Source organism: Labeo rohita, chromosome 4, assembly GCF_022985175.1.
Source record: "Labeo rohita strain BAU-BD-2019 chromosome 4, IGBB_LRoh.1.0, whole genome shotgun sequence".
Lineage (NCBI taxonomy): Eukaryota > Metazoa > Chordata > Actinopteri > Cypriniformes > Cyprinidae > Labeo > Labeo rohita.
This window is the reverse complement of record NC_066872.1, coordinates 22,206,135-22,227,280: the sequence shown is the minus strand read 5'-3', so window position 1 is coordinate 22,227,280 and position 21,146 is coordinate 22,206,135. Positions and strand designations below refer to the sequence as shown.

At 35.1% G+C, this 21,146-nt stretch overlaps 2 protein-coding genes across 3 annotated transcripts; one reads left to right on the top strand and one right to left on the bottom strand.

Moving 5' to 3' along the window:
• Positions 1 to 1,945: 1,945 nt before the first annotated feature.
• Positions 1,946 to 7,330, bottom strand: cdkn1d (cyclin-dependent kinase inhibitor 1D). 2 transcript variants are annotated; one of them, XM_051107690.1, is made up of 3 exons: positions 7,194 to 7,330; positions 4,618 to 5,063; positions 1,946 to 4,420 (listed from the first exon to the last, which is right to left on the bottom strand). In XM_051107690.1, the coding sequence occupies exons 2-3, from the start codon at positions 5,057 to 5,059 to the stop codon at positions 4,362 to 4,364; spliced, it is 501 nt and encodes a 166-aa protein (XP_050963647.1). In that variant the 5' UTR covers positions 5,060 to 5,063; positions 7,194 to 7,330; the 3' UTR covers positions 1,946 to 4,361. The 2 variants fall into 2 exon arrangements, with proteins under 2 accessions (XP_050963647.1, XP_050963646.1); XM_051107689.1 differs by lacking the exon at positions 7,194 to 7,330 and adding an exon at positions 6,886 to 7,170.
• A 4,361-nt stretch (positions 7,331 to 11,691) lies between these two features.
• Positions 11,692 to 14,945, top strand: sapcd1 (suppressor APC domain containing 1). The gene is made up of 4 exons (XM_051107692.1): positions 11,692 to 11,829; positions 12,779 to 12,928; positions 14,143 to 14,298; positions 14,404 to 14,945. Exons 1-4 carry the CDS (start codon positions 11,743 to 11,745, stop codon positions 14,494 to 14,496), a joined length of 486 nt encoding a protein of 161 aa, XP_050963649.1. The 5' UTR covers positions 11,692 to 11,742; the 3' UTR covers positions 14,497 to 14,945.
• The last annotated feature ends 6,201 nt before the right edge of the window (positions 14,946 to 21,146 follow it).

Here is a 21,146-nt window from a genome sequence, read left to right as displayed (position 1 = left end):
TATGGGGCATCCTCAAGCGGAAGGTGGAGAATCACCATGTGTCTAACATCCAGCAGCTCCATGATGTCATTATAGAGGATTTGAAGAGGATCCCAGCAACAACCTGTGCAGCTCTGGTGAATTCCATTCCACTTTGGACACATTTTGACAAGTTCACTTAGGGTGTTCTCACTTTTGTTGCCAGCTGTTTTGACAATAATGGCTGTATGTTGAGTTATTTTTAGGGGACCGTAAATATACACTGCTATACATGCTGCACATTGACTACTCTAAAATATATCCAATTTTCATTTCTATAGTATTGTCCCTTGAGAAGATATACTAAAATGATTACTGAAATGTGAGGGGTGTACTCACTTTTGTGAGATACTGTATGTCATTCTGGCTTTGATTTTGGCAACATTTTGTTTTCTAAGGAGAAGCGAAGCAAACAACTTTTAAGGTGTGTTTTGTTGGTTCACAGACACCACCCATTGGTTAGAAGATATCAAAATAATATACAACCCATGCTGTTAATGAACTAAATGATTCCAAATTTCAAAGAACAATAATAATAATAATAATATATATATATATATATATATATATATATTTATTTATTTATATATAATAAAAATGTATTACAGTGTTACACTAAACACTGGAGTGGCTGCTGAAAATCTTTGCTATTAGCCTGGCCATCACAAGGAATCAACTGCATTTCAATATATATTAAAATATAAAATAGTTATTTAAAATTGTAATAATATTTCTCAATATTGCTGTTGTATTGTATTTTGATTAAATGAAATGTAGCTTGGGTGAGCACATTTAAAAAGCATGAGCAAATCTGAAAATTATAGTTTGGCTACATTTAGTTTTTTTGTTTCCCCTGAATGTTAAGTGGGGATACATTGCTACTTTTCTTTTCTTTTTTTTACCTTTAATGCAGTTCTACAGGGTTTTAATAAGGCTTATGATAAACAAAATGTAGCCAGAATGGTCAATATTCATACAAAGAACATAGATTGATTACACAGATTTTGATTATTTTTATTTTTTTCATTTTGCAGCTAAATTCAGTTTGAAACTGCAGATGGATGTATGACTGTCTAACTGTCATGAACCAGAAAAAAAATAGTCCAGGCAGAGTAAGACAAGACGAGCGTTTGACATTAAAAATATATAAATTGTATTATTTTTTACGAAAATAACCAATCGTTATGCTAGATAAGACCCTTCTTCCTCAGCTGGGATCGTTTATAACCGCATTTAAACTACATTTTGGAAGTTCAAAATCGGGGCACCATATCAGTCCATCATATGGAGAAAAACGCTGAAATGTTTTCCTCAAAAAACATAATTTCTAAAAACATTATTGCTTGCTAAGCGAAGAAGACATGACAACAATACATATATATAAAAAACTGATTAATCACAGTAATTACATATATTAATATTTGCTGAGAAAACTGAAAATAATTCAAAGACAGAAATTGTTTAGCAAACAGATGGCATTGACTACACAATACAAATTATCACTGCTTTGTAACTCACCAGGCCACCTCACTACCATCCAGGTAGATCTCTAATTGTAACATATTTGATGCAGCACAGTAGGAAAAATTTTAAATTTGATTTTTTTAAATCACTGATCATTGAAAGTACAAAGTTTTTTTAAAGAATATATATGGGCATTTTATAACCTTTATTTTGATAGGAAGGTACAGATAGATGGTATGAATGGGAGGGATTCAGACTTGGGTCAGGTGATTCACAGCTGTGTAAACTTAAAGATAGATGTGTTTAGGTAACTGAACTGATTTTATGTAAGAAAATATGCACAACCTTAATAAAATGAAATCATTTTATTTTTAAATGAAACCTAATAATGTTAATTTGTGTGTGTGTGTGTGTGTGTATTCATACATATATGCACACAATCAAATAAAGACATACTTCCATATAAAACTGTTTTGTACATTTATTTTATGAGTGATAATTCAAAATGTTAAGTCAGCTAGTATTAACATGTTTTAACATACGTAACATTCAATCACACTGCAGTATACATGGCTACTAATTCACAAGATACATTGCAAAAGAATAGAATACTGTTGACATATCTGCAACAGAAGCTGTGGGATAAAAGCCACTAATGTCATCATTCCAACAATATGTAGTGCATAATACATTTAATTGGTGATATAAAGAGGCACTTGAAATATTTCCCCCCAAATAGAACGACACAGAATAAGGCAACCGTGAATTTTTAAAAGTTGTTCTAAAAACAGAACAGGAAAAATCAAAGTACACACACACACAACATCATGTAAACCTTAAGTGAAGCACAAGATACTTCCTTGCTATTCTGTTGTACTTTAAAAAAAAAAAAAGAAAAAAAAGTGCATTCATGGTAAAAACAAATGCTACATTTTACATATTTTCTTTTTTATACATATGTGAATGTGTATAAAATGAAGGTCAATGTAATTTGATGAGGTAGAGCACTAATATAAACATTACAATTTAATGGACTGCTTTAAAAGGAAGTCACTAAATATATCAGAAATATCTAACGTGTTTGCGATGAAACCACTAAAAAAAAAAAACTTCTCGTATCTATTTTAATTAAGTTGAAACAGAAATTGGAATTCTACAAAACAAATTCTGCAGTTTAACATCTCAGCATGTGGGTTTGGTTAAGTGGCTTGATTTGATCTTCCTATCAACTGTTCAAAGGACTTTAAAGCAACTGTATGTAGTTTTGTGTATTTCTGCGACTTCGTGAGTCTTAATTACAGTGGATAGCGCTTGTTGTTGTCGTAAAGCAATCCGCGCTTTACGTGGAATTTTGTACCTGCTCAACACAATTACATACTCCTGAAGAGATGTTTAAGGGGAATGTGGGAAAGAAACAGAAGCCATTTGCTCTCTTAGAAATCAGTGTACCATCAGAATGATCTTAAAACTGACATACAGTTGCTTTAAGGCATTCTATTTATTGTGGAGCAATTACTTTGGTTAACTGAGTCAGCTGCCTCATTAATATTAAAAAAAACCTAATTTATGGCTAATCCAGCACATACATTGTGTCTCAAATGCAGAAAGCAGTATTTTAAAAAAAGTATCATACAAATGATTCATGAAATGTCCTTGCAATTGATATGCTAATACTATATGTAAGATTCAAAGTTAAGACACAAAGGTAACTTTTTAACATATCTTCAATTTTCCCTCAGGTGTGCAAGATGGAGCCTCATGCACACTCATAAGAAACTTGGTGGACACTCCTCAAACAATATTTTAAGGGCAATATCCATTTAAAAATATTTTGTTATAATAACTTCAAAGATGTCAAAGCATTCCTTATGTCTCCTAGTTACATTTACTCCCAAATTTATATGCTTTATAAAAACATTAATGGCTCAGGTTACATACCGTATTTGGGTCATACTTTAGTTTGGGTACCAATTCTCACTATTAACTAAGTATTAACTATGACTATTGCCTCAATAAAGTCCTAATTTGCTGCTTATTAATAGTAAGTATCATAGATTAGCTATTGGGTAAGATTAAGGGATATAAGGTATGGTCATTAATATGTGCTTTAATAAGGCATTTAATATGTGCTAGTAATATGCATGCTAACAAGCTACTAGTTAATAGTGAGAACTGGTCTCAAACTAAAGTGTTACACTTTTTTGTAATATATAAAAACAGGAAAACAAATAAATAAAAGTGGAACATAATAATAGTAAGACATTGTTAGCTTATAGATTGTGTGCACTGATGCCATTTAAGAGGATCAATGCATTTTGAATTTTGAATCTGAGAAGTTAATTACCAAACAGTCTTTTTATAGTGCATTTCTCTTAAAGTTCACAGTAATTGTTTGTGTTTATATATTCAGTGCACAACAAAAAAATAAGGATCACACTATTTATATAATGCATTCCTAACATTTTCAGATTTTATTGTGTAACAACATGGAACTATAAAATATTAAAAATAATTTAGTTTTCATTTAGTAATGAATTTGAATAGAAATGCATTAGTTGATTTTGCATTAGTTGAATTCTCATTCAATTACTGGAATTGCTTCGAATTATTCAAATGCACTATAAGAGCTGAATATTTGACATCTGACTTTTTTTACATTTATTTAAATCTCATGATTCCATGTTGTAACAATAAAATGGGTACCTTTAATAGGTACTGTGTTTAGTGACATATATACATACACATTTGTGTATACAATACGTATCTGTGTGTTTGTGTGTATGTACAGTATACATATTCTATTAAGCCTTTGCTAGTCAGTTAGAAGAGCTACATGTGGAGATTTATGTACATTTATACAAAAAAGGTTCAATGTCTGTTTACTGTCCTGATGAAGCTTTGTGATCAGGAAACCTTCTTTTTGTCACTCTGAAAAAGTCTGAAAGAAAAAAAACATTTTAGAATTGTTATATAAAAAAAATACTACTATTAACTAGTTGACTATTGGTGTCTATAACTAACAATTAAGATTTTTCTCCTGATTTATTTTTTTAACAAAGTCTCAATCACATTAGTCTGGCCATATCCAGATATAACCCCGAGAATGAAATATGACAGCTACATCTACTGTCTTACCTGTGATGTTTGCTTGTCTGCGTTTGACCCCCAACAGTGCAGCCATTCTCTTCTCTGGCTTGATTCCCCTGAAAGTTCCTCTGGTCCGTAGCTCCAGATATTTCTCTGTGGCCATAGATGGAGCCGAACAAGCATCCACCGTTGTTTGCTTTGTCATACCAGATCTGACCACACAGCTATGGTAGAACACTGGCACATCCTGGCACTGCAGCTCCTCCCACTCAATGCAGCCGTGGACTGGCTGGTCCCTCTGAAAGTCAAAGTTCCAGCGCTGTTTGGCGACCTCCATGTTCATGCAGAATAGCCTCTGGAAATCTTGCTGCAACTGCTGGTGGTCCACTGGGCCAAACAGGTTCCGCCTAACCACTGCTGCCTGAGGCTTAATGTCCTCCTCCTGCCCTTCCAGCAGGCCAAAATAACACGTATCTGATGTCATGGACATGTTCCTGGGACAAAGAATAGAAATGCCCCAAAAAGTATTGTCACTACAGTACATTAGAGTTCTTTTTTTTTTTAATACACTGGACAACAAAATCATAAATCATATTTGTGGAATGTATTTTAATCAACTAGTATTTTGGTAATTTTTAGATGTATGAAGCCAGTTCTCCTTAAGTTCACATAGGTGTCCAGGAAGATCAAGCACAAGTGCAGTACATCACATTAATTATGAAAATATTCCAGTAGCATCTGCATTGATATTTTGTAATCTAATGCAAAGACATTCAGACACTGTAAGTGTGACGTAACTGTCCAGCTATTTTTTGGGGTCACTGTGTATAAGAGTCAAGGATAAATAACATTCCGGTAACACTTTAGTTTTGTTTTAGGGAAAAGTTCTCACTATTAACTAGTTACTTATTAGCATACCTATTATTAACGTATTGGCTGTTTATTAGTACTTATAAAGCACCTATTCTGCATGACCATCCCTAATCCTACCCAATACCTGAACTTAACAACTAACTTTTAAGGTGTTGTGTTGATATAAACTTAAAACTATTAAAATTATTTTCATCAACATTTTGGTTTCTTTTTTTTTCTAGCAACAAATATTATGATTTCATTAATTCATAAATGTCAAGTGGTGATAACATTGTCCTACACCATAAATACAATGTGTATCATTAAAAAAAAAGTTTGATTTGGTGGAGGGAATATTTTAAAATATTAACCTTTTCTTCTTAAAAACTTCTTCTTCTTGTTCAGTAAATAAGAAGTAAATAAGTAAATAAGAAGATTGTGCCAAACTACTTTATTTGCACTCCAGACAAATGTCTTCTTAGAAAAAATGGGTCATCTCTGATTTATCACAAACATGTTGTGTTGATATTACATTTGATGACATCTAACAGAATATTGGTGAAAATGAACTCCACAACATATAGTATTTTTTTAAGAATACTTTTACTAAGACTTTTTCCCTCCATTTTTTGAAACTTTTATAGCTACAACTATTTTGAGTTAATAATTAAAAAAAAAAAAAAAAAAGTTAGCTAGTAATAACATTTTCTTACTCCTCCAAGAGTAGAGTACAAAGAGTGTCAATTTTTTATTTATTTTTAAGAGAAAAGTTGCTGACGTTGCTGGATGTATTTGATTTGGTAAAATAAAATTAACTGCTTAAAAACAAAAATAACTGCGGACCTATTTTTTGTTCAATACAAATATAAGATTATGCCACATTAACTAAACTCTTTTTTTTAAAGAGTTATTTTATTGATGTTTTTTCCGTCACGATCAAGATTCCTTTAGTTTGGTATACCCAAAAAATATTATTTCAGAAATTGAATTAATAGCAGTATGTATGAATTGCAGTTTTGATGTATTTTTAAGAAATAAACAATATATATGAGACAAAAAATATGTTTTCAAATTAGGCCTACAATTTTTCTACGATCACACTATCGTTACCACTGAAGACAGAAATCTGTGAGTGAGGCTTGTTTACGTCTAACAAAGTAGGCGCGGTACGCCTATCAAATTACTAGTACACACGCTGCACTACGCACTATACTTCACAAGTACACGCGCGCAGGCAAAAATTCAGAATAGAAAACATTATGAATGACTGACACTGTTCTCTCACTTATTGCCCATTACTTTCAACAACCCTTACCAAAACATAAGACATTCATCTCAAATCCTCTCTCTATATTTACAGACAGACAGATAGACGGATAGATAGAACCGTAGTATTTTTGCAGTGAAGAGTACAGTCATGCAGAAACTGTCCATGTCAACAAGAATCGAAAAATATTAACTCACCATTCGAGTAAAAGCAAAGCTCTGAACGAAGGAAATTAAGTCCACAGTTGACGTTACTAATGCACTTTCTGATTAATAACAGAACCTAAACGACATGAACTACAAACTCAAAATACAGCAGCAAAGCCCTCGAACTGATAAACTCATCTGCAGTAAGGTTATGTTGTTTGTTTTGATGGCAGGACTGCCCATTGTCACGTGACCCGCGCAGCAATACAATATTCAATGTTTATATTATAATACGTCAAATAACACTGAATTATGTACTTACTGCTGCTAACAACACAATAGGTGCAAAATGAACGTACCTTATCCGCGTCTGAACGTTGCAGTGAGGTTTCTGTGGAAAGTAGGTCAAATCCCCCTGAACCCCCGCGCGTGACACACATTCAATGTTTTGCTCTTGTCACGTTCAGCTCGGGCGCGCGCCCAGGAACTCCAGTCACGTTGATGTGCAACGTGACAAGGAGGAGCCACACACTACATTTGATTTTCAACTGCTTATGATGAAGGGAAAGATGGAAGAAATTAAGCATTTTTAATGCTTTTATTTAGAAAACATGCAGACAGAGAGAAAAAAAAAAACAGAACATGCGTGGTACATTTTAAGTTATAAGCTGTAATGTTTATTTGCTAAATCACAAATCTTACAGCTTTTCTATTCCTGTTTTCTGTGTTATTGTTGTTTTGTAGTACAGCTGGATTTCAATTTTTTTTTTTTTTTTTTTTTTTTTTTTTTAATAAACAGTGGTTGGATTGAGACACTTTCATGTTAAACTTGTAATTTAACCAGAGATTTTTTTCTTTTCTTTACCACCTTTGTTAACATTACGTCCAACTATAGTAGTCAACATCTGAAGTGGACTGAAGTTGTCCCAAGACAAGGACAGGTATTGTTTTGGCTTTGATCCATTTCAAATGTTTACTACTGTACTGTATAATTTCATTTGAATTTAGTTCATATACTATGCTATTTGGAAATGTTTATTGGTATATATGCCAATAAACATTTTAAGATCACACACTCCAGACAAATGTATTTTCAGGAAAAGTGGGTCATCTCTGGTTGACATTAAATTTAATGACATCTAACAGAATATTGATGAAAAATAACTACAACATATTATAAATGTGCCCATACCGCATGTAACAACAAATAAGCTAAACTGAATAAGGGAACATTTAAAATGTAATATTGTAACACTTTTTTCTGTTTGTTTTCTCTAAACAAACTGAATTAACTTTACCGTAGAAGCTTTATGCTCTGCATCTATATTTAGCTCCTCTCATCTGGTTTCACTCCAGATTCAACTTTATACGTCACCTTCATTTCTGCTGTATTTTCCCTTTTCTTTCATCCTGACTTGAATTTAGCTGATGTTAGAGAGGTCAAAGAGATTCAAAGTGAAATATTCTCAAAAGTTTTTTATGGGTTTTATTTTAGCCAGGTTGATGTTAATGGTGGCACAAAGTGAATTGGTGTGTTCAAAACCTCCAGACGGTGGACAACAAAATAGAAAACACATAGGGTACCTGAATAAGTTCTGTTTTTACTTACTGTGTAAACACTGCACTCATCTAAGTCAAATCTAAATGACTATCATTAGCTGTGTCTATAACTAAGAGCAGTGTCATTACTAACCTACAAACAGCGTACACTGATACTTTTCAAAACTTTGCATCAAGTTTGAGAATTGGGATACAAACAATAGACAAAAGAGACAGTGGAGAAAATATATATGTACAGATACATATGTTATATACAAGGGAATGTGAGTAAAAGGAATGCTACTCTTAAAAATATAGTATAAAGTGTTAGTATTGCACATGCTTTTCTTAGACAGTATATTGCACATTTTTATTGCACAGTGGCTGATTTTAATTGTTCATGAAGTAGATGACCTGAGGAAAAAACTTTTCTTGTGCCTGGCTCTTCTGGTGCTCAGTGCTCTGTAGCGCCAACAACAGTTCAAAGAGGAAGTGGCCTGAATGTGAGGGATCCAAAGTGATTTTCCCAGCCCTTTTCCTTACTCTGGATGAATAGTTGTGTGAATGTAGTTGCCATTTAATTCTTGCTGTAGCACATGTGACCAGCAGATGTCCTAAGTGTGCTGTGTCTCAAATCAACTATAACAACTATAATCCTAGTTTCTTGCTCACCTAACAGCAAAAGTGGTCAAATTCTCATCTCAATCTCCCTAAGCATAACATTTGACATCTGCCATCTTTGCTCAAGGCCAGTCTCTGGAACTAAAATATCATGTGAACACAAAGTGTTCACAAAGTGAAGCTATTTGCACACATCAAAGTGACCTTTGGCCAAATAAAGATATGTGATGTTGCTCTATATATTACACAACATCACTGTCTTTAGAAAAGAGAAGGTCCATGTGGTGGAGGTGTAATCTGAAGATGATCCTGAGCACTTCATTAAACGGTCATTTCATAGCCTGAAATGTTTTTTCTTTAATAATGTAAATGAGAATTTTTGTGCTTGTGGCTAATTTAGTGATTCATTTCTTCCCGTTAAAGAGATCAAATAGTGAACAAATAGTGTAAGCTGGTTTGCTGATCTTCCTGCCTAGTCTACTGGTTTTAGGGGTGTTTTGGACACAATCACAATCTTAAATATGATGTCAGATGATTATTTTTAAAGTGTGGATGTGACAGCATAAGAGTCTTGAAAAGAAGTACAGAGACAGAAAAAAAAGACATTGCAGTCATAATATTTTCTGTTTAATAACTGCCAGATTTAGGCAAACTTTTTATTAATTTATTTTATTTATTAACTTTTAGCAGATCTGTACTCTTTCAGTGTAAGTACAATGTAACAACATGTATGTACAATCATACAGTGTGTTGCGAAAGTATTCATACCTCTTTTTGTCATGTTTTGTTATGTTGCTGCCTTACGTTAAACTGTTTTAAATGACTTTTTTTTTCACAGCAATCTACACTCCATGCACCATAATGACAAAGCAAAACAGAACTTCATAAATTAAAAAAAAACTGAAATAAGTAGATTGTAAATAAGTAGAATAAGTAGATCTTGTACTCTGATGAGTCCCTCAGTCCCTGCCACTGAAAAACAGCGCCACAGCATGAGGCTGCTAACAGTACACTTTACTTTTGGGATGGTACTCTACAGGTGATGAGAAGTGCCTGGTTTCCTTCAAATATCATGCTTGGAATTGAAGTTCATCAGACCACAGAATCTTGTTTATTACAGTCTGACGGTCCTTTAGATGTTGTTTTTTTTTTTTTGAAAATTCCAGGTGTTTTCATGGGTCTTCACTGAGGAAAGGATTGAGTTTTGCCACACCACCATAAAGCCCATATCAGAGGAGTATTGCAGAGATTGACCATCAGGTTGTTGGTCACCAGACTGATCAATTAAGGCCCTTCTTCATCAGTTCCTCAGTTTGTTTAGGAGGCCAGCTCTAGGAAGAGTTGTGGTTGTTTCAAACCTCCTTCATTAAGGGTAACAGAGACTACATGCTGCTGTGAACCTTCAATGCAGCAGCATTTTTATGAACTCTTCCCAGATGTGCGGCTTGATGCAGTCCTGTCTCTGAGCTCTACAGGCAGTTTTTTTATACCTCAGGGCTTGGTTTTTGCTCTGATATGCATTTTCAGCTGTTAGACCTTTTATTAAGACATGCATGCCTTTCCAAATCATACTTTGTTACTTTGTTATTATGGTGTATACTCCATACTAGATTGCTGTGAGAAAAAAAGTAATTTTAAGCAGTTTAACATAAGGCAGTAGCATAACAAAATGTGAGAAAAATGAAGGGCACTTTCGCAAGGCACTGTAGTAAAGTGAAGCAAATTGTATCAGTTTTTTTTAAGTACAATGTTCTAATAAATGTACTTCCAAGAGTCATTAATACGGTAACGTTCATACACAATTTGGTTATTTATGGGATAGACAACTGCATTCTATAACCAAACTCGCACCCATACATTTTCAGAACTCATAACTGTATTTTTGGTGAAGCCATGCTGTGTGAATGTGGTACTGAACAACTAGTTGTCTGTTGCGTCACACATATGTCAAGCCTCTGTTGTAAACTGCTGTGCGAACAGAAAACCTTAAGACTTACACCTATAAATAAATGCGGTTGTCAATCCCAAATAGTTGCAGTGTGAATGTAGCATTAAAAGGCAGTCTGTTTAGTATTGAATATAAGGAGTAATACTCCTATAATATATAGTATATTTTGAAATAATTTAACGTAACTTAAAATAACATAACTTGAGTCCTATGCAGCCATTGTAGAAATGTAAGCTGTAAATGAACAGCTACAATGTTGAATTTCTTTATAAACTTCGTTCCTTTATTATAAATGTGTATTACAAACACTCAGGTTCAAGACCCCTGCTTTTACGTCTGAAATATTATTGGTTTATTTTCAAATAGTTGTGTTAACACGCCTGTTATTATTTCAGTCCAGGTTCAGCCACATTCCCTAACATGTTGAAACAGAAAACTCAGAATGATGGGAGAGACAAAATCAGGTGTTTCCAGTTCAACTGACAGCTCAGGGGTTCTTATTGACAGTTTGCTGAGGGAAATATTGTCTTACAATCACAAAATCTGATCTCTGTTAGCATCTTTAGGTACATGTTTAGAGTTTTACAGCCTAAGTAATGCAGCCGTCATAACTACAGATGTTTTTCATCATCAGCTTTTATAGAAATTTTCTTGAGTATCTATTTGCATTCTTTCACCCGTCCTTCCCTCCGTCACTCCCTCTCCCGCTCACTCTCAAAAGGATTCATATTTCTCCGTTTCTTGTTTTCTCTCTCCTGATTTTATGTTATGTCTTGAGATTGGTGCCATCATTTGCACACATGGCATGTGATGGCTATTACACCGTCCTCATCATACCTCTCCAGAGCAGCCTCTACAGCCCTGATGCACTGCACTGCTTCCACTGGGTAAGAGACTGTGTATTGTGTGTAATTTTGGAGGGAAAAAAGTTCCTTGGAATGGGACAATTTGGAAACAGGACAGTTTGTATATAGTGCTTAAACATAAAAAGCAATATTTGTGTGGACAAATGTTGAATTTAAATTTTACAAAGCCTTGCCTGTAATCTGGAAAAAAAAAAAAAAAAAAAAATCTAAGGTTTGGTTTAATATTTATGCAGCTGTGCATACTTAGGCTTGAAGGTTAGATGGTTTAGGGCAAAATGAGGAGAACATGTTTTAAGTATGTAGGCCTAATGTAGTTTAAATGCCTGCCAAGGTATTCTCAGTTGTTGCTAGGCAAGTGCTAATTGGTTGTTAGGGCATTGCTAAAGTAATAAGTGAGTCCCAAATCATGCACTTATTCACTATCCCATGCTGTTTTGTAGTATACATAGTACAACTAGTGTGTTCACACAAATTAAAAAAAAAGCACTTTAAATACCCTGGTAATGCAATTAATTAACTGAAAAAAACTGAAGTGTGGATTTATGAGTGACAAAATAACCTTACATAACAATTACACAGTGCATAAGTACATAGTGTACAAATGCAAAGTGTATAGTGTTTCATTTGGGATGCAAGGTGGCTGATCCCCGATAAAATAGTAAATGAGATAAACAAAAAAATGAGATAAAAAAAAACCAAAAACTTTGTTTTACACAATATTGCATATTTTCTGTACAGGGAGCAACACTTTTGTCTATCGGCCAAACAGGCAGAGTTATTGACCAATGCCAGTAATCTCAAAATGGGCTAACATCAGCTGATTGATCAGTCTATCACTATCACAAACAATATATTCTTCAATATATGAAGCAATCTTAAAGCTTAATTCTGTCATTTTGTGCAAAATCACTTAAAGTGTATACTATAGTATGGGGTTTCAATGTTTATGCTAAATTAATATTTCTTCCAGCTAAAGAAACGTAGAGATCTGGAAAGACAAAAAGACGTCCTGTGGGCTGGACTGCAGGTTGTGGAACAAACACAGCTGTGGTACCATAATCGCATGCAGCTGAATTTACAAAGGCAAGTTAGCTTCAGCACAGGAGACTTGGATGGAGAGGTTTGTACCTTCACAAATCACAACTGAGTAATACATGAGTAAGACTACACAACAGAAGTATAAGTAGGGTTGTTCTTTCAGGCTTTAATTCAAAACTGCACATTTTAATTTAATTCAAAACTTTTTAACATCTCTCAATGATCTATATCAGGTTAGTTAAATAAGGAACATATACAAAATGTACAGTGCCCTAGACCAGGAATGATAACCACTGGCCTACACCTGATGCTAAAACAAACAGGCTGCTGTACTAGCCCTTAACCTAAACCAGGGGTGCCCAAACTCGGTCCTGGAGGGCCGGTGTCCTGCAGAGTTTAGCTTCAACCCCAATTAGACACACCTGAACCAGCTAATCAAGCTTTTATAGGCATACACGAAACTTCCCGGCAGGTGTGTTGAGGCAAGTTGGAGCAAACTCTGCAACACACTGGCCCTTCAGGACTGAGTTTGGGCACCCCTGACCTAAACTCTAGCCCTCCAAAAATATAACTGTAGCTGATATCTACAATGAAATTGAGAAACAATGAAAATGGGAAAGTTTTGGAATTTTGCTTGAAAAACTTATTTATGCTAACATTGGTTAGCCTACTTATGTCATTGCATAAAAATGTTTTTTTTGGTGTCATTATGACACTGACCAGAGAGACTGTGTTAAAATCTCTCTGGTCAGTACCATAATGACACCAAATTTTGTGTGTGTGAGTGCGGGGGGGGGGGTGATGTTAGAAATTAATACTTTTATTTAGCAAGGATGCTTTAAATTGATCAGAAGTGATATTTATAATGTTACAAAAGATATATTTCAGATAAATTGGATCAAATTACTATTATAAATTACTATTACTATTGGATCAAATAAATGCAGGGTTGGTGAGCAGAAGAGACTTCTTTAAAAAAACATTAAAAATCTTACTGTCCACAAACTTTTGACTGAAAGACTTAAATCCTGGATAGCTAGCTTGCTACCAATAACACATGTGTATGTATGGTATATGACCAACAGTTTAAATGGTAGTTGTATTTAAAAAAAAAATTAAATAGCTACCAACTGTTTGGTTACCAACATCCTTCAAAATTCTTTTGTGTTTGGAACAACATGAGGGTGAGTAAATGATAGCAGAATTTTCACTTTTGGGTGAAACTATCCCTTAAACTGCCAAACAATAACCTTTTGATTCTGAAGGCCTTATAAATAATGTACCTGTACTTTACAGGGCAGGTGGTCCTGTGCTATGCGGTCTTGTATGCAGCGTGTGAATGGTAGCCTAGGTAGTCTGATGAGTGACTCCTGTGTCTGGAACAATCTGGCCCCAGAGGAGAGTAGCGGTTCGGACTGGGACCTTCGGTGGAACAATGCCACATTAGTCAAGGTGATGATGAGTAATAATAATAGTAGTATTTTTGTTGTTTTTGTTTCTGTTGTGCAGTCCTATTCATTATGAACATAACAAGCACTGTGTGGATTTCATATACAGGAAGTGAATCGGCAGAATCAACAGATTTCCATGTTGGAGCTTGAGAAGGCACAACTTCTTCAGCAGCTGGTGTCGTACAGCACACCTGATTGATGACATATATCTGCACATTTTAACTTCAATTACAAAAGGGTTTCAATCAAATCATGCAGCAAAATGTAAATAGTTAAAATAGCTATGAGACAGACTAAATGTTAACATTAATTTAAGCTTTGGTATACACCCAGTCCCACCCTGTCTTCCATTATTTTAGCAGAAAGAAAATTATAGATATAATATTTACTTTTTTCCTGAAATATTTGTTGATACCGTTTTTTAAATCTGACTTGTTAGTAGTGATTCAAACTTACAGGTTTTGAAGTATAAATCAAGTATAACTTAAAATATGACCACATAGTTTAAAAGAATGAAGACTCTCCCATTACTGGCTAAAATTATTATTGCAAAATCTCTTGTATTACAGTGCCCTCCACTAATATTGGCACCCTTGGTAAATATGAACAAAGACGGCTATGAAAATAAATCTGCTTTGTTTATCTTTATGATCTTACATTCAAAAAATTCACAAAATGCTAACCTTTCATTGAAGTAAAACAATTAAAAGTGGGGGGAAACTTACGTTATGAAATAAATGTTTTTCTCATATGCATGTTGGGCACAATTATTGGCACCCTTAGAAATTATAATGAGTAAAATATCTCTGAAGTATATTCCCATTCATATTTGCATTTATTTAGCACACTAGAATGTAGGTACACTACATTCTACACTACATGTAGAATGTAGGAGTATGATATTGTCCAGCAATAACTTCCTGTTTCACAGGATTATAAATATGAGGAGCACAAAGGCCAAATGTCCTTAATCATCCAGCACAAGGAATAAAACCAAATAATATAGTTCTGATGTGCAGAACAAGATTGTTGAGCTTCACAAAATAGAAAATGGCTGTAAGAAAAGAGCTAAAGGATTAAAAATCCCAATTTCCATCATTAGGACAATAATTAAGAATTCAAATTAAACTAAAGATGTTACAAATCTGCCTGGAAAAGGACGTGTGTCTATATCGTCCTAATGCATGGTGAAGAGGAGAGTTTAAGTGTCCAAAGATTCTCCAAGGATCACAGTAGGAGAATTGCAGAGATTAGTTGAGTCTTGGGGCCAAAAGACTAAAAAAAAAATTCAAACAGCCCCTACGTCACCACATGTTGTTCAGGAGGGTTTTAAGAAAAATCCTCCTTGCTCATCCAAAAACAAACTCTAGCATATTCAGTTGTCAGACACAACTTGAATTTCAAATGGGAATGGCTTCTGTGGTCAGATATAACTAAAAAAAAGAGCTTTCTGGCAGCAAACACTCAAGATAGGTTTGGTACAAAAAGTACCCCATGCCCACGGTTAAATATACTGCTGGATCTTTAATGTTGTGGGCTTATTTTTCTGCCAGAGGTCCTGGACAACTTGTTCAGATAAATGGCATCATGGATTCTAGCAAATACCAGCAGATAAAAAATGTAAACCTGACTGCATCTGTTAGAAGTTCTATAATGAGCTGTGGTTGGATCTTCCATCAGGACAGTGATCCAAATCAAACATCAAAATCAACACAAAAATGTGTCACTGAGCATAAAATGAAGCTTCTGCCATGGCCGTCCCAGTTGCCTGACCTGAACCCTATAGAAAATGCGTGAGGTGAACTGAAGAGAAGAAGCACCAGCATGGAGCTGGGAAACTAAAGGATCTGAAGAGTTTCTGTATGAAGGAATAGTCTCTGATCTCTTGTCAGGTGTTCTCCAAACTCTTCAGGCATTAAAGAAGAAAACACAGAGCTGTTATCTTGAATAAAGGACATTGCAATAATTGGGTGCCAATAATTGTGGTCAACATGAACTACAGAAAAACATTTATTTCATAAAGAGATTTTCCCCCTGCTTTCCATGGTTTTACTTAAATGATAGGTTAGAATATTGTGAATTTTTTGAATAAAAGATTAAAAGGATAAACAATGCAGATTTATTCTTACAGCCACCTTTGCTCATATTTACCAAGGGTGCCAATATTAGTGGAGGGCACTGTAGTTTTGATTTAATATAGTCATGGTCTCGTAAAGACCACCAATGGAACAAAAATTAGAATGTTAGGAGCCTGTCATAGACCCAAAGCCTATATGCACACTTTAAACCAAGAGTCTGAGCCTATGCCATCCATGAACTCTCTGCTGATGGAGAAGGTTGGCCCAGATCTAGAGCCTGTAGCCATATTAATCTCAAGCCATGTCCAGTGAATGGATTGCTACTCATGCTTCCACCACTTAAGTGTGTTTGACTTTGCCGGTCCTGCCAGTATTAATTGGCTTGCTAGTCCATAACTGTTCCCAAGGGTTCTCTCCTGTACTGATACCCTTCTGATTCTTTCCTGGTTCTGCCCAGCTTCTAAGCTCCTCCTCCTTTGCCATCGGTCCCGCCCAGCCTCCAATCATCATTGCTTCACCTGGCTTCTGGCCCTGCCTACTTCCACCTGGCTTCCTGGCTCTGCTTCTTCTGCTGGCTTCATCTGCTTCTCTGGCTCTGCCTCTTTACCGGCTACTGGCCTGGCTCAATCTTGTCCTCCTGAGTCACCAGGTCCCCTTGGCCCTCCAGCACCACAGGAATGACCACCTCTTCTGATTTGGAGCTTGGAATCAAACCATGGTCAAAGGACACCCAAAGCCTCATGACCATTTGGTTCGGCTAGCTTTCATACACTATTAGTTTGTAGTCCTTCTTTTAATCCAGGAGTTTTAAACTCAGGCACTCAGCCACAGCCCCACAGAGTTTATATACTGCTCTAACACACAAACCATGTAGTTTTCCAATAAGCCTGAAGGACGTGATTAGTTGGATCAGGTATGTTTAGTTAAGTTTGGAGCTAAACTCCGCAGGGCTGTCACCTTGCAGAAATTGAGTCTGACACCCCTGTTCGAAGCTACGTCTACATTAAACTGGATACATTTGAAAAAGGCGTTTTTGTTTTAAAACGCTCTCCGTCCACACTAGCATTTTCAAGTGTTTTCTGACAGTTTCCCATCCACACTAAAACGAAAGAAAACCTAAACCGGGGTGCCCAAACTCTGTCCTGCAGAGTTTAGCTCCAACCCCAATTAGACACACCTGAACCAGCTAATCAAGCTCTTATAGGCATACTCGAACCTTCTCGGGCGGTGTGTTGAGGCAAGTTGGAGCTAAACTCTGCAGCACAATGTCCCTCCATGACTGAAAAAGGCGTTTTCATTTTAAAACGCTCTCCGTCCACACTAGCATTTTCAAGTGTTTTCTGACAGTTTCTCATCCACACTAAAACGGAAGAAAACGTTGAATTCACTTTATTACGCATACCTACAGCCTCAAAGAAGCTGAGACGATACAGACGGAACAGACATGATACGTTTTCATGCAATTCTTCTGGCAGGATCAATTTAAGGAAAATATCTCACCATTCACTTACCCGCGCTCACTCCTGATTGCATGTCTGTACAGTATACCAGGCACAATGTGGGTATAAATATAGATATCTATTGGTACAATATGTGTCACTTGACTAAACATGCGTCAATTTATTTAAAAGCCTCCATTTTCACAATCCACACTACAACTGAAAAAACAGTGTTTTCAAATTTATCCACTTTGGAGAACGTTTTCAAAAAACTCAGTTTTCCTTGACAAAAATGCCATCTCAGTGTGGGTGGAAGGCCAAAATGGAGAGAGAAAAAATGCACTTTCAGACTAAAACGTATTAGTGTGGACAAGGCCTTAATGCAGGGGTGCCCAAACTCAGTCCTGGATGGCTGATATCCTGCAGAGTTTAGCTCCAACTTGCCTCAACACACCTACTGGGAAGTTTCTAGCATGCCTTGTAAGAGCTTGATTAGCTGGTTCAGGTGTGTCTAACTGGGGCTGGAGTTAAACTCTGCAGGACACCAGCCCTCCAGGACAGAGTCTGGGCACCCCTGCCTTAATGTGTTTCCAATCCCTTTCCTGTTCTCTGATCCATAATTACCACTTGCTGTACACCTGTTTCTTGTTGAGTTCCTCATTATCCTGTATATATATTCTCACTTCTTTATTTGGTATTACCCATGTATTAAGCAGCTACGTTTCATGTGGATTACTTTTTTTTTGTTGTTAATAAAGTGTTGCATCTGGGTCCATAAATTAATGGTAATATTATGATATATGCACCTAACAAACGTAAAATTAACATTAATACAGACTTTAATATGTCAGTTAAAATGCATTTTATTAATGTAATGTGTCGTTTTAAATGTAATGCTGTTGATGTATATTGGTTGCATGAAATTCAAAAACCACAAGCCCATTCTAAACCAGTTTTTCTACCAACGAAAAATCTTCTCATAGTTTTCACCAACTGTGCATACTAAAACAAATAATATGCAGTAAGTAACATAATTTGTTCAATTAAACTGATGTATAAATTAACGTTGCATTGCAAGTACAAGAATGACATTTATTTGTTTTAGACCTTTTTTTGTATTAGTGGCACTTTTTTTTTCTTTTCATATTATTATTATTACTATTATTAAATGAACCCACCATTTAGCTCGATGCAAGTTTTATTCAAAACCGAAATGGAATTGCGTCAATCTGGACCACAGACCGTCCAGCAGAGAGCAGCAGAATATCATATAACCAACTTAACTTACTGTACCAGCGGTGAGCGGTGCTGTTCTGCTAAACTTACAGGATGTTGTTAGGCAGCTGAAGGCAATTCAGTTGTACGTGATGGCAGCTTGAAAATCGTCTCAGTGCATTACAGTATGCAACGTGTTTGCATTTCTCCTATAACTGTAATTGTAAGCTACATATTTTCAAAGATCCTGCTTCAGGTAAATGTTTAAGTTCTCAGTCTGGATCCCAAAGCGTGTTTTTAGCCTTTCCAGTTTAGTGTACTCATTGAATCAAATAAAAGGCATGTATTTTATGCCATCTGCAATTCTGATGTATCTCTGATCAGTCTTTCCTCTGCTTTGCACTTTTTTCTTATCTATGTTCACAAACTGCAAAAGCTCCTCTCGCGAGTTAAAATGAGCTTTACTGGCATGATTTGTACAGTAATGTAATGATTATATGTATTGTTTATATATTAACATAACAAAAATGTAATAAATAAATATACATTTTTTTTATCAGAATTTTTTTCTGGATTTGGTAGAAACAAAATTTGGTGCTTTTTGTTGAAATTTTGTAAAGTAGTCAGAACTTTAAAACTTAAGTTTGTATAATAAGTATTAATTCATTAAACTAGATGAGTGATGTTTATCAAGACAAACATTGATGTTGGCTTAAGAAAGCCTGGCATGAAAGTAAATGATTTTGGTGTCTTGAAAATTGAATGCTTTCTAGTTAAAACCAAGTTGCAGATAAGAAAAAAAAAAAGATGCCACTGAATTAATGTAATGGTACCAGCACATATTCAGAGATCTTCCTGATGTGCCCTCTTTTCTGCTGGCTGTGTTTATAAAGCCTCTGTCACAACATGTTACTGATCATACCCTGGTGGTCTCGCAATGAATTTCCAGCAGCTGATAAGAGCTATCTGCTGATCATATAATACATTTACACCAAAACACACACAAAGCCATTTTTTGCTTATCTACACTAAGTCTAAATATGACTCCTTGCCTTTCCACAATTACATGTGACTACATGCTGCACGGTTTTACAGTGGCAAGTTTTGGCACACAAATCACACAAAATAAATGGTTTCTGCAAACAGATGAAATGCTTTTCAAAACCAGCTTCCCTTTTCTAAACCATTTTTGCAATGACTCAACAACTGGTTTCAAGGTGATACCTTTATATTCTAAATTTTGAACAACAACCTACTGTATATCTGTTTCTGTTTACTATTTCAAAGCTAAAACAAATAAGTACTGTTTTTGTAAATTATTTAGTTTAAAATAATTTCACTTTTTAAATATTTTATGTAAAAACAAGACTGATAAAATAAAATAATGACAACCTAATGCCCAAATGTCATCAGTTCTGTCTTGAGCCACTGATCTGTCTTCACTGTCAAAAGTTTTTTACCAGATTCATCTTAAATGCTTAAGTTTAGCAGCTGCCTTAAAATTTTAAGTTAAATTACCTTAAAAGTACAAGTCATTTCAACTCACAAGTTAAATCAACTTAAAAGTACAAATCATTTTAAACTCATTTTATCGTAATGAGTTAAAGTGACTTGTAGTTTTAATTTGATTTAACTTAAAATTTTAAGGCAGCTGCTGAATTTAAGTTTTTAAGTTGAAACTGGTGAAAACTTTTTACAGTATTGTACTTACTGGACTGCTAGTCTGCTACTCATTTAGCTGAAACCTAAATAAGCCACCTCTTTGCCTGTTAAGAAGTTACCAAAGACATATATACATAATATATACATGACATATACTGACACAACAGACACACTTCCTAACATCATAACATTAATGTTAACACAATCAGTTAACTTGTCAAATTGTGGACCACTTGAAATCCTTCACAGACCATCAGTTTAAGAACCACCGCTGTAGTATAATTACATGACAAACTATTTAAGATGCCTCATATTTGTATAGGCTATATAAACAATCTGAGAAAGTACACCATGCTTAAAATTCTAATAAAAAGTCTGTTAACTGGAGCTTTTTAGGTGTGCAGTTCTTACACTTCTTTATATTGATGTACAATGCCTACACTATATACTGGGCA